This window comes from Acartia tonsa, chromosome 8 (assembly GCF_053477335.1).
Source record: "Acartia tonsa isolate MP-2025a chromosome 8, ASM5347733v1, whole genome shotgun sequence".
NCBI lineage: Eukaryota > Metazoa > Arthropoda > Copepoda > Calanoida > Acartiidae > Acartia > Acartia tonsa.
In genome coordinates, this window is record NC_137267.1 from 2,937,749 (window position 1) to 2,952,432 (window position 14,684).

A 14,684-nucleotide genomic window follows, 5' to 3' on the forward strand; every position below is an offset into this window, starting at 1 on the left:
AGAAGGGAGGAGGGAGGTGGGGGCAAGGGGCAAGGGAAATAAACAGAATAAAAAGGGGCAGTCATATTCTTGCTAGCAGCTGGCTGGGTCCAATAATCTTTTAATATAAAAATCACACCAAAAAACCTCAATATATTTCATCAAAAACAAGTTGTGATTTCACTTTACATGACGCTATGGAAATCTATTATTCAATTAACAATCCCTTTATAATTTCCCACAAATTTATTGGATTAAACTGGATTTCATGCCCTTTCTTTGATAACTCTTATATTGAATTAATTTCCCATTGTTCCCTCCCTTACTCCCTGACTATTACCACCTTTATAATTGTTGTCAAGTATATAAGTACACGTAAATAAATTTCAATTAAAAATAATTATTTATAAAAACACATTTTATTTCCTCTTTATTTTAATTAATTGCCAGGGATTGTAAGGGATATGACAATGGACGATAAATTAGTGTACATGCTTAATGATTATAAACAAAATTATACCTTCTGTATATTGAAATTATTGATTTAAAGGGAGTGTGAATGTAAAAATTTCTAATCATATTATCAAATCTCAACATTTTCTAAGCACCTTTCACTATTCTGATCAACCAAAAACGTCCTATTAACAAAAATATCAAGGATTTATGCCTTCCTCCCTGATTAACTGCAATTTACAATATTATTTTTTCAAATTGCTTAATATTTATTTAGATTACATATTTCATTACAAATAAAATTGCAAAAGTAAAAATATAAGTTTGGATTTATTTGGACGGAAAATTTAGTTTATCACAATTTTAAACTCTTTTTTAGATCGAAATTAAGGCATCAAAATTGAAACGTTATATTACACTTTTGAATGTTAAAGATTTTTTTAAATGTCTGTTTTGTCATCTTTTCTTCGTATTTCTCTAGACTACTAGAGCTGCTTTCTTGGAAAACAGAGAATAGGAAATTAAAAATCAATCATTATCGTCTCTTTAATTTTATAATAATTTCTTTTTTTTAAATAGGTTAAATGATTCCATCCCCCCCCCCCCCCCTCTTGTAAATGAAAATGGTCGAAAAGCAACTCAAAAGTACCATTGAAAAAAGTGTGAGAAAAAACCTTCGAAAATGAAAAAAATATTAATTTTCCCAGTATGGCTTCGAAACCAATTAATATCCGCTGGATTAAAACCGGTTCTTAGCCACACTGAAAAATCATTCATCGTATTACAGACAATTTTCCACGAATTATAAAATTAATACAAGTTTTGTTATGCCCCGACCTGTGGTTTTAATTTTATCATTTTTAATTTTAATATTCGCGAAAAGCTGTCTATAATTCCTTTACAAATATTAATAATATCCATAATTTTATTCTTCAAAATCATTATAATTTCTTCTCCTTCTGTCCAAATCCTTGCGATATCTTTCTAGATCATCATCTTTCTGTGCCCGTAGTTGGTCTATTTCTGGCTCCTGCAATAAAACAGTGAATATCTGGTAAGCCGAGCGTACTCGGCCCACGGGGTAACGAGTTCGGATTCAACGGGCCCTAGCCTTTAAGTATTCTACCAAACAAACAAGCAGGATTCAATCATACAGAATTATATATTTAAACTGAATAATATTTACAAGTTATGTTTACTATATATATACAACAAAAATATAACAATGGTTAGGTTTGAAGGGGGTGTGGGGCGCTAGGGCTTAGCGCCCGACGGTAGACAGGCTGTGGGGGCAGCGGTGGTAAAAGGGGAGGCAGTGCCTCCCGATTATATAAGCGCATGATGGACTCGTGATAGTTGCATGTTCAAGTCCCCTCCCCACATTTAGGCAGGCTAGTTTGACCGCCGGGTGCGGGGTTAACAGCGGTCATGAGATGGATAGTGATATAATAGGATTAGTGCTGGGGGTTTGTTATCATAAGTCACAGCGAAGCAACTCTGTAATCGGCCTGTCCGTATGGGTGTCGTATTACCACAACCTCCCCTTCAAGGGTTGCGTGGCTCCTGAGCCACCAGGCCTTGAACCTGGGGATACGACAGCCGGCTCATGCGCCGGACAGGCAGTTCTTGGGGCACAGCTCGATGGAGGACAGCTCGGGCTACACAGGCTCCCCGGGACACTCGTTGCTCGGTCTGACTGTGGTTGGTGATCAGCATTGTCAGCTCCTGGTTGGCTTCTAGGCGTGGGTTGGCCACGGCCAGGCCTCGCCGCTGGAAATTTTGCCTCGTCTGCAGGATCAGTTCTGTCGCGGCTGGTAGCTGGACACGGAGGCCTAGGCAGACTCTGGTGGTTCCTAAGGGTGGAATGGTGATGGCAAAGGGCGCGTAGAATTCCATGGGGGCGCCTGCTTGATTCAGGTTGCTTGGCCTCCTAGCTCCGACCCGGATGGGGATGGCTGTCATCAGCAGGGGGCACATGGCTTCTTCTTCTTCTTCTGGGGCGGCTTCTTCCATCGCAGTGGCTGGCTCTTCTCCTACAGGCTCGCTGCTGGCTGGCAGGTTCTCCATGTCTGAGTCAGGGTTCCAGATGGCATCTCTGAGTGGCTCTGGAGCGGGCGGCGGCGGCGGCGGTTCGTTGGGCTGCTCCTGCAGGTTTTCCTCCACTGGGTCACGATCTTGGCCGCTAGGCTGTGGGGCGGCTGCGGCTGGCTGGTGCACTGGGAACTCTCCTGGGTTGCTAGCTGCGGGCGCCGCCGCTCCAACTGGCAGCTCGGTGGCATCCTCGTCGCCGTCCACGTCAACTTGGATGTCGTCTGGGATCTGGTGGGCAGTCACATCTCCAGTGTATTTGCGCAGTCGGCCTACATGCGCGGTAACTTCTGAGATTCTGGCTACTGGAGAGGCAGGTTTAATGACATAATGGACTTCTGTAGCTTTCCTCACTACTTTCCAGGGGCCAGTCCATCTCTTGGTAATCTTGGCTGCCTTTCCTGGCACCAGGCGAGGGGCCAGGTACCAGACCAAGTCTCCAACCTCATACTTGGCCGTGCCTTCGTAAGCTGCCGCGCTCCTCCTGATGGCTCCCTCCTCCTTCTGCTGGATGGCATCATAAACTGCATAGTAGCGCTGCAACAGAGCTTGGACGTTGGCTGGAACTGAAGCATATTCGGTCTCTGGCAGCCGTAGCACCATGTCCACTGGCAGTTTGGCCTCTCTCCCAAAGAAGGCCAGGAACGGGGTCACACCAGTAGATCTGCAGGCCTTGGTGTTGTAGGCAAAGGCGATGGCAGGCAGGTGGGGCTCCCAGTTGTTATCGTCTCTGTCTAGGAACAGGCGCATGCCTGTGTTGAGCGTCCTATGAAACCTCTCCACTCGGTTGGACTGCGGGTTGTAGGGTGGTGGATGTGTCAGGCCAATCTCGAGCCGGGAGGCCAGTTCCTGGAATACCTGGCCGGTAAATTCCATTCCATTATCGGAATGGATCTTCAGGGGGCATCCGAACGTGGCCAGGTGGCGGTGCAACAGGGCTTCAGCCACCGTGAGGGTGCGCTTGTTGGGGATGGCGTAGAGGCTGACAAACCGGCTAAATCCATCTTGGCAGGTGAGGATGTAGCGGTTCCCAGCTGGGGTCTCTGGCAGTGGCCCCACCAGGTCGATGAATAGGACTTGCTGTGGATACCCCTGGCGGGAGGGCACGTGGATCCCCTGCTTCAGCCTCTCCTTGGTAACTTTCTGGACACACTCAGGGCAGGTTTGTACCATCAGGCGGACGTCACGGGCCAGGTTGGGCCACCAGAAGTGCATGGCAACGCGGGCGATAGTTGCGTCCATCCCAAAGTGCCCAGCCATGGGGGTCCCATGGGCTAGAAAGAACGCGTCCTTCTGGAGGGCCGAGGGCAGCAGGTATCTTGTCCTCTCCCCTGTCAGAGTCTGGTCAGTGGTGGTGAGGCAGCCATGCTCGTCAAGCCCCAGGGCTGAGAAGCGGCTGGCGTACTGCTGCTCGTCTCGTTCCTTGCCACGCAGCTCAGCCTTGGTTGGGGCCTTGCCATCAGCCACCCATTGGCGGACACGGAGCAGGAGGGGGTCCTGTGTCTGGGCTTCCAATACTCTAGCTGAATCCAGTCGGGCGGCAGGAGGCCGCCTAGCTGCGGCCTCCCCTGGCTGGCCCAGGTTGTGGATATACTCAGCCTGCTCTGCTAATTCTTCGGCGCTAGCCGTTGGCATGTTGGCATCTTCCCGGCGGCTGAGGGCGTCGGCGTTGGTGTTCTGAGTGCCAGGCCTGTGGCAGACGGTAAAATCCAAGGCCGCTAGCTCCTCCTGCCAGCGGGCCACCATCCCTGTGGATGTGTTCAGTGATTTCATCTGTAGCAGGGCAGAGGAATCAGTGTTGATTTGGAAGCTGCGGTAGGACAAGATGCCGTGGAATTTTCGGATCCCATAGATAATGGCGGCCATCTCTCCCTTCCAGGACGGGTAGCGCGTTTCAGGGTCGGTTGTCTTGCGCCCCACGGCGGCAATCAGCCTCTCCTTGCCCTCCTGGCATTGACTCAGTATGGCAGAGATGGCGCGGCTGCTGAAATCTGTGGTGAGCTGGAACACTGCTGGTAAATCAAACCTGGGCGGCGCTCGGATGGGGGCCTGGCGGAACTTGTCCTTGAGTTGCAGCAGCTGGGCTTCCATCTCAGGCGTCCAGGTTAGGGCCTTGGCCGTCTTCTGCCGATTCATCTCGTAGGTGAGGTCTGCATACTCTGGGATGAACAGGCGGTAGTATCCAAAGAAGCCCAGCAACGCCAGCAAATCCTTGGGGGTGCTAGGGGCTGGCCAGTCCAAGATGCGGTCAATATAGTCCTCTTGCATGGCTATCCCCTCACGGCTGAGGGTGTGACCCAGATAATCCACCTTGGACCGGAACAACTTGGTCTTGGCTGGCTTGAGGCGGATCCCTCCCCTGCGGTGGGCTTCCAAGACCTCTCGGAGCCTGGCCAGGTGGGCCCAGGTATCCTGATGGAAGGTCAGGACGTCGTCAAGGTATGACTGGAGGTTGGCTGTGCCTAGTGGGTTTAGGACCCCTGCAATAAACCTGGAATAGACAGACGGTGCCGTAGCCAGGCCAAAGGGCATCCTTTTCCATTGATACAAGCCCCTGGGGGTGGTGAAGGCGGTGCAGGGCCGGCTATCCTCAGACACACGGATGGTGTAGTAGGCGGCCACCGCGTCTAGAGCACTGTAGACACGGTGCCCGCCAGCTCGTTCCACCAATTGCTGGATCCTAGGCAGGGGGTAGCTGTCCAGCTCCAGACACTTGTTGAGGGCCCTGTAGTCGACGGCCCAGCGGGTGCTCCCGTCCTTCTTCTTGATGGGCACCAGGGGGCTGCTCCAGGCGGAGTCCGACGGCTCTATAACTCCTTCCTGCAGCCAGGTGTCCAGTTGTTTCTCCAGTTCAGCCTCTTGCCGCGGGTTCAGATCCCTGAATCTCTGGCGGATCGGCTGGGTCCCTGGTTTGAGGCGCAGCTGCAATTCAACCACATCTGTGCAGCCGGGGGTAGAATTGGAGAAGACGTCCCTGTACTCTGACAACGTAGTCCAGACCTCCTTCTTGAGCAAGGGGTCCTTGCGTAGGAACTCATTGTCTTCCATCTCCAGGGCCTCCCACAACTCTTGCATGCCTATAGGCTCAGCAGGTTCTTGGAACGAGTGGAGACGCGGGGGAGGCGTATCAGAGACCTCCAAAATGTCAGGTTTGACCAGCTCCCCTGCCACTGGGAGGCCAGCATCCAGCAAGAGGGGCACCTCCCCCTCATTGACCACCAGTACTCTGAACACAGTGGCAGAGCCAGGCCTGTGGGCATACAGGCCCTCTGGAATGACAAGGTCCTCCCCAAACCTCTGTTCTGGGGCAGCTAGTTGAATGGCATCCTTGGTGCGATGGCCCACTAGCTCAACAGGGACCGCCATAACCCCGCGGCCAGGCAGGACCACCCGCTTGGCTGTGCGGAGCTGGGGTGGTTGACCGTCAGTTGGAGTGACAGCGCTTAGCCTATACGTGGCTGGTGAGGGGTCAGCCTTGGCTCCGGGACCCACCGGCCGCGACTTGACGGGCTCGGTTTCTGGAGAGGTTGACGTGTCGGAGCCAGGCGTGGCTCCGGGGGCGTCCGGCCACGATTTGACGGGCTCGGCGCTGGGAGAGGCCAAAGTGCTGGGTCCAGCTTTGGCTCCGTGGGCGTCCGGCCGCGGCTTGACGGGCACGGCGCCGGGAGAGGCTGGGGCCTGAGAGCTGAGTGTGGCTCCGGGTACATCAGACCGCGACTTGACGGGTCTGGACTCGGGCTTGGCTGGTGGACTGGCTGGAGGTCCCAGGTAGAGGGGGCCAGGTGGACACGGCTGGCCGTTAATAAAAGTGTCGGAGGAGAAGATGGGTTCTGGAGGGCTGGCAATCTCAGGAAACGTTGTTGGCAGGCTCTCCCTTGGCACCTTGGGCACTGGGGGCAACCCCATGGCTAGCAGGTTAGCTCCCTTGTGTGCGTTGAGCTCAGCGTCCACCCAGTGTGTGCCTTTCTCAACCACACGCGGCTGCTCAGGCAGGGGGCCTGGCAGAGGCCCCTCATAGCTTAGCTCTCTCTCGGCTGTCTCCCGGTCAATGGGGACGCCACGGAGTGGGATAAACTCCCCACGCGCCCACAAGCAAGGTGGTTGCATGTCGAAACAGAGCCTAGTTCCGAACTCCTTGAGAAAATACCCTCCTAGGTTCAGAGGGTGTGAGAGATTTCGGACCACAGACACGTGGTATAGATGGAGTATAAGAGTGTGTGAAACTGCCATATATAACTCTTTTAATTTTCCAATTACCTGGAGGGGCTGGCCGTCCTCATTAGCAGTCAGGATCTGGGTGTTGTCCGGAATCAACATGCGTTGCACGCCCATCGCGTGCATGAGGTGCTCCGAAATTACAGCAGACCCTGGTACACGGTTGCCAGAGTCAATCATGGCATCAACCTGTACATGCTGGGCAGGGTCAGGAGTAGGAAACCTCACCCTGATATGGCAGGGGAAGTGGAGGTCCTGCCCTTGAGACAAGGGGGCCTCTCGTTCGGCTGGGGTTGGCAGAAACTTTGGTGGTGGCCGCACCGCAGCTATGGTGGTATCGCTTACCATGGTGGCTTAGACTGTAGCTTCGAATCACTAGAGCTTATTAATTATCACTTGGTCAACAATTTTATATTTATTTTTATCACTTGGTTGACATTTTATACACAATGATGTGTTGTTATCACTAGGAGCTCTAGGTGCGATTCTGGAAGCACTGGCAGCAGGGAATGTCCGTCCTGCAAGGTTCAGAGGGGTGACGGCGGTAGGGAATGACCCGTCCTACAGCGCCGCTGGTTCGAATCCCGACAAATGACGGCAGGGAATGGCCCGTCCTGCAGCGCCTCGGGTTCGAATCCTGGGAGGCAGCGGCAGGGAATGTCCCGTCCTACCGTGCCTGTGGCTCAAAATCTGCTATCCGTCGCAGTGGTAGGGCTTACTTGTGTGCTGAAGCTTCGCAGCCACACATTGCCTTCTTAGGGAGACCAGCACACAGCTGTCTGTCTCGTAGGTTTGGCCTGGGTGTCCTGGGGCTTGTCCCAGCTACACTTGCCAATTTAGACTCAGTTTTGTAGCCGTCTGAGCTAAATTATCCGATTGCCGTGGCTGCGCACCTAGCGCTACTCCTACACGACACGGAAAAAGCGTCTTAACTGGCGCTTTTAGCAGGCTAAATCTGCTTGCCGTAGGCCAGAGGCCCACATATTGCGTTCAAAAATGATGGAAATTCGACCTAAAAAGGCCGTCTCACGGGTCAGTTGGCGGCTGATTGTCCCCTTACTTGCCAAAGGGTCCAATCAGAGGTAGAATAGGCTAGTTTCTGTAAGGCTCGATTGAAACACGCTGACACCAAGTTCTGGTAAGCCGAGCGTACTCGGCCCACGGGGTAACGAGTTCGGATTCAACGGGCCCTAGCCTTTAAGTATTCTACCAAACAAACAAGCAGGATTCAATCATACAGAATTATATATTTAAACTGAATAATATTTACAAGTTATGTTTACTATATATATACAACAAAAATATAACAATGGTTAGGTTTGAAGGGGGTGTGGGGCGCTAGGGCTTAGCGCCCGACGGTAGACAGGCTGTGGGGGCAGCGGTGGTAAAAGGGGAGGCAGTGCCTCCCGATTATATAAGCGCATGATGGACTCGTGATAGTTGCATGTTCAAGTCCCCTCCCCACATTTAGGCAGGCTAGTTTGACCGCCGGGTGCGGGGTTAACAGCGGTCATGAGATGGATAGTGATATAATAGGATTAGTGCTGGGGGTTTGTTATCATAAGTCACAGCGAAGCAACTCTGTAATCGGCCTGTCCGTATGGGTGTCGTATTACCACAAATACACAATCCATGAAAACGAAAATCTGAAAGGGTAGAATAAACAAAAATTAACAATAGTAGAGTGTCAGAGCTGAATTAGCAGAATATGTATAATATATAAAAATTTGTTTCAAAACTGTTAAAGACATATATACTTAACTTTTTAGGACTTGATTATAGAGGTGCTTCGCTTATAACATTATACCTCGTTGTTTAGAATCAGTTTTTTTTAAATTACATGAATGGGATATTTATATCACATTAAAACTTGTTGTTAAAAGGTTAAAAAAAGGTTAAATCTTTTAAATGGACGTTGTGGTAACGAATTGCTACTCTTCAGATGAATTACGATGTCAAGTTTAAAATCGATATGACAACTCTAACAGGAAAATAGATATAATATCCTAGTTTCAAATTAAAAACAATATTTCTATGAGGATAATACTTAATCTTCTTAAATTAGATAAAAAAAATCAGGGATAATATGAGAGGGATAAGACAATAGGCGATAAAATTATGTACATTCAAAATTATGATAAACAAAATTACTTTTCAGTAGATTAAAATAATTGATGAAAAAGCTAAAAGAATAATATATAAATAGTACCTTCTAATAAAGATTTAATTGTGGCCCAAAAATTTTTAAGCTATCGAAAAGAGAAAATGTATTTACAACTTTGTCCCCTCTCTCCTTGGGTATAAATTCATTTTTCTCCATAGGGAAATATAAAGGAAGATTATTTTCAAAATTTCTCATGTAATATCTAATTTTGCCAATAATAAAATTATTCAACTTATATAACCTCAAAACTCGATCTTATGAAATACAATTTAAAATGGGATCTAAAGTTGTCATGGAGTAGGACGGGACAATGTTATATTTTCTCTTGGGCAAGCTCAAGTCCATGTTAAAATTATATTGATTAGAATGTTGTAAAAAGTTTTATTTGAAATTCCACCCTCCCCCCAAAAAAAAATACTTAAAAGAAAGGAATCTGCTATAATTTTACTTAACCCGTACTAATTTATTATACATGTATGTGTGTGATCCCTCCCCCCCCCCCCTGATATATAAAGGGAAGGAATCTATTGATATCCTTTTTTAACCCACTCTAAATCAGGAATAGCTATTCTAACAATCAATTATACAAAAAAACGAAATCTTAAAAAATAAGGTGAAAGTATATTTTGTTTTTTCATGTAATTGAAGAGTTGTGGGTAAGAAGGGGAGGAAAAGGGGAAGGGGGTTTTGGAAATTTTCCTTTAGAATTGTTTGTCAGAATCACATTCCCTTTCCCCTGCCCTAAATATGTAAATGTTATCTTTATGTGATCCCTTCCCCCTAAGAGAAGGAATCTATTAAACAAGCACCTTATGACATGATACGCTGTCTCATCAGATCTTCTCTCTATTACCTTAACCTCGCCAAATATTACAGAGATGGGTTTTTAATAAATGCCGCGTTTTTTCGACAATTTTTTAGACATTGATTGATTGAACGAAAACGATGTGATTTCAACACAGAGTATACAACATAAGAATTCAAAATCTTAAAATTACTATTTTAGCCATTTGTATAATGTCTAATACTACTTAAATCCATTTTCGCTGCATATGTATTAATGCATCTTTTTAGATCTGTATTAGACATTATACAAATGGCCAAAATAATAATTTTAAAATTTTGAATTCTTAGGTTGTATACTCTGTTAAAAACCTTATTTCATCTTGAAGATCAATGCCCCGTACGATTTTAACAGAGTATACCACTTGAGAATTCAAAATTTTAAATTATTATTTTAGCCATTTGTATAATGTCTAACACAGCTCTAAAAAGATGCATTAATAAATATGCAGCGAAAATGGATCTAAGTTGTATTAGACATTATACAAATGGCTAAAATAATAATTTTAAAATTTTGAATTCTTAAGTTGTATACTCTATGTTGAAATTCCATCGTCTTCGTTCAATCAATCAATGTCTAAAAAATTGTCGATAAAACGCGGCATTTATTAAAAACCCATCTCTGGTGCCTTAAACTAGGTGACCAATAGTAAGGGCTTGACATCCGAATAAGCCTCAAATTTAATGGTTTGGAAATCTATTTGTAAACAGGGATTGCCATATTTGGGTCAGGTTTACACTTCCAGCTAATTTTAAAATTGAAAAAGGTTTATTTCCTGGAGTCTTACAGGCGGCTGGCGGGCAGTTACCGAGCCATGCCAATAATTATGTTTACCTTAAAGTTATTATCCTTAGCCGGGTCCTCTATCTTGCTCATTCCTTTGCCAGAGTCATCTCCCTCCAGGGGGAACATTGTGCTAAATATAATCATGGATAGGTCAACAGATGATAAATTAATCTAGTGTTTCTCCAAATGGTACATAGCAAGCTCAGAAAACCTTGCCTTAGCCCCCTTCTCCTTATGCTTGATTAATTATCCTTGCACACAATATAACCTAACCTATCCTCTGGCGTAAAACAGAAAAACATAAAAACTACTCCTACTCCCATTATTTTTAAAAGCAAAGCTTTTCTATAATAAGGGTCGTTCCGTCCGTCCGTCCGTACGTCTGAGACAGATAGCTTTTTTGTTAATTTAGGCATGTTAGAATTGTCCTATCGATTTCAAACTTTGCATGGTGATTCCTGAAGTAGTTAGGTATGATTTAGAAAGCGTAGCAACTCTATAATCATTACCAGAATGTCCGTAAGTCCATTTTAAACATGTTGATTTTTTACTTTTTTAACAAAAAAGTTTTATGTGATCTAACTATCCGAATGTTCTGATTTTTGGTATACTGATTCATGGGACAACAAAGTACAATATTATAAGCAAAGCAACTCTAAAATCAAGTCCTAAAATTGTAAGTATGTCCATAAACATTATCCTGTATCAAGCAGTTTTTCAACAAATTTACGCACAATTTTGCTTTGACTCTTATACATTTATATTCTGATTATTCAGTTCTGACACTATACAAGTGTTAATGTCCGTGTGTTCTATCTTTTCAGAGCTTCGCTTTTATGGATGTTGTCATCCTTGTTGATTTTGATTTATTTAAAAACATCCAGATACTTCAACTATACATTTCAAAAATTATTAACTTTTAATAATTTTGATGTTATAAAAACTTTAAATTTAAATAAATATTGAAAGATTTTATTTGATACTAGTTCATGTTTAAGTTCATTAAAATTATGTTCAACGTAATATGCTGCCCGCCCCTCCCCCCTCTCTAAATAAATTAGGTGGAAGGGGGTAGTTAATTTGTGTTTGTATTACACTTTAGACCAAGTTGGTTGGAATATATTATGGTAGGTACATGACAGGACCGAAGGGTTCAGGCTCAACGGGTGTAGACTTCGAAGGGTAACCCATCTCCAGAGGGGTACATGAAAAGAACTACCCCAACCCACCTATTTTCGATTAATTAAAAAAGATATTGGTTGTGAGAGGGGGTGGTCTGTGCTTTCTGGACCAGCTAAACTTCAGTCAACTATTTGGTTTTTGAAATATGAATTAATGAAGCAAGTCGTAGAAATAAACTGTAATTTAACATATATATTCAAATTATTTTTTATTAAAATCCCACTTACACCAAAAAAGATGAATAAAAAATATTTGTCGGATTTTTTAATATCAAATATTCATTTTTATTTCATAAGTTTATTATATTCTTTCTGTTAAAAAGACTATTTGCTCTGGCTCTCTTTACTTTGTTAGCAACTGAAAAATTACAAATAACTTTTTTAAAGCGAAGGTACGATTTAGAAAGCGTAGCAACTCTGTAATCGTTACCAGAATGTCCGTACGTTCATTTTAAACATGTTGATTTTTAACTTTTTTAAAACAATTTTTTATGGGATATAATCATGATCTTATTGATCTGATTTATGACTACTGATTCCTATTACAATATTATAAGGTACAATATTATTAGCGAATCATCTCTATAATCAAGTCCTATAACTGTAAGTATGTCCTTAAACAGAATTCTGTATTTCAAATTTACGTATAATATTTGCAAAACATATATATTTATATTTTGTATATTCAGTTCTAACACTCTACAAGAGTTAATGTTCTTCTGTCATGCAGTTTCAGAGCTTTGCATTTAGGATGTTGTCATCCCTGTTTATCTAATAAAGGATAATAAATATTCACATTTTTTTATTTGATTTTCGTGGATGAAATATTCCTATTTGATCTTATCTTACGAAGCCCCAAACTTTTTTTCCGGGGGAAAGGTCATACCCCCCCCCCCCCTTTTAAAAAATGGTATAAAGCTTTTGGGGGGAGGGGCGTAATATATAATACATTCCAAAATACTAAGTTGGTGAACCCCTCTTTCCCATATGGATGTAACTAATAGACATAATAACAATACACTGCTTGTTTGATCAACAGGTTTTAAACAAGGATTTTAAGGTATAAAACAATAGCCGATAAACAATGATGATTCACAAAATTGTCACTTTTGTAGATGTCAATTAGTGGTTGAACAATTGGGACACTTAACTTAATGAACCAACAAATGGAAATTCAATTAAAGCTTCCAATGTTTTTAAGCCATGAAATAAGATAATGTTATTTTGGGACTAGTACAATCAAATAATAAACAGCCTAATGCCCCCTCCCTCCCTTCGTGGGTTTAACAAAAAAATTAAAGTGTATTATAGACATCCTTCCGCGGATATTAAAATGAAAAGTCATAAGATTAAAACCAGTTTGGTTAGGCCAACAGAAAAAAATAGATAAACTTTAACTTGCCATGATCCCAAAATATAAATTAATTTTGTATTATGGGCCAGTCTACATAAATTTTCTCATATATCTGAGTAAATTGGATAAAATTAAGAAAGTTTTGGAATTACAGACGGTTAGACTTTATTAAAGTGTTCGATAGAGATTAGAGACCGTTTTTTGCGGATATTAAAATGAAAACTATAAGATTAAAACCAGTTTTGTTAGGTCATATAGGCCAATTTTATGATTTTTATTTTAATATTCTTAGAAATTGATTGTAATACGATACGATACACGGATTTTCAGTATGGTCGAGACCCGAAAATTGGATATTATGCGGTTTGGAAGCCAAACTGGAAATATGATCACCTGTATTGGTGTTTAACAACCTGTAGACTTGGAACCTCTGTACTACCAAATATTGACTGAAACAATAATAATAATTATGGTGTAACAAGGATGAAAACTTACAAAAACAAAAAAGGAAACAAATATAGAATAAATGTTCAGTGATCATAAAAAAAGGGAAAAGTAAAGAAAAAGAGAAAGACAAGCTAAATAATCACAAAACATTTATATTTCACTGTATAAATGTATTTTTTTAGCATAACCGACAGACTGACGTACCGATTGGGTATCTTCACTAAAAAAAAAGCAGTCACTCTTCTAAAAGAGCCGAGATAGTCATATTTTATACATAGCGGTGCGGATCGACGGACAGAATGAATTACAGGGTATTTTATACACCAAAAGTAATCCATTAAAATTATCACTGATTGGTTGAAGTTAGGTTTATATGGTAGCCGGATTTTCCCTTTGTATAGAGTAGTTTTGCTACTAAATTTACAGAAATGCAGGGTATGGTCAATTGAAAAAAAATCTGAAATTTCCTTCAATTTTCATAGTTTGAAATTATGTATGCAATTTGTAGCCCAATTTGGAGATCGCAAAATCACTTGCTTTAAAAGTTCAGCCAGCAACTAGGTCTTGCCTCTGAGATGACTTAAAACACCCTAAGACAAAACTTTACTTAAAAGGACCTAAAGCATTATTTCAACTAATAGCTTTCGTAACGTCTTTGATCTTTAAGAGGCTTTTTTCCTTTTAAAATTTGTAAAGTAAGGCTTCTGTTTTTCTTAAATCTGTTAAAAATCATTTTTCATAATTAAATAATTACATTAAATAAATCTCAATATTAAAAAAACGTTTTATGAAAAAGTTGTTTTAAATCTTTGGGGATATTTAACAAATCTTGATTGGCTGGTATTAACTAGCAGTATGAAAACTTTCCCATGAAAGATTTTGGATCATGGAAAGAAAATAAACAAGCGGGTTTCGTCGTATTTCCACAGTAGATTTTGATAGGTTGTTTTAGGTTAGGTAAATGTTAATGATTCCCCCGCATGGTTAGGAAATTAGCCCCGTAGGTTTAGATCCCCCTTCAAAGGCTAGAAATAGGAGAAAAATACTGTGAAAATACGACGAAACCCTCTACTTCGTTTTCTTTTCATGAACCAAGATTTTATTCTACAGAATAATTTTAACTTTAATTGTCCTATCCATTAAGTCCCTAAATTAAAAATGCACGTATTGGCA

At 43.0% G+C, this 14,684-nt stretch overlaps 1 protein-coding gene across 1 annotated transcript in view; it reads right to left on the reverse strand.

Annotated features, from left to right (window-relative positions):
- Window positions 1-413: 413 nt before the first annotated feature.
- LOC145325805 (cytoplasmic dynein 2 light intermediate chain 1) overlaps window positions 414-14,684 on the reverse strand; it is a 59,932-nt gene continuing 45,661 nt past the window's right edge. The window contains exons 14-16 of the mRNA XM_080168764.1: window positions 13,458-13,513; window positions 10,578-10,659; window positions 414-1,462 (exon numbers count right to left, since the gene is read on the reverse strand). Coding sequence (XP_080024890.1) covers window positions 1,358-1,462; window positions 10,578-10,659; window positions 13,458-13,513 — 243 coding nt within the window. The 3' untranslated portion in view covers window positions 414-1,357. The remainder of the gene's footprint in view (window positions 1,463-10,577; window positions 10,660-13,457; window positions 13,514-14,684) is intronic.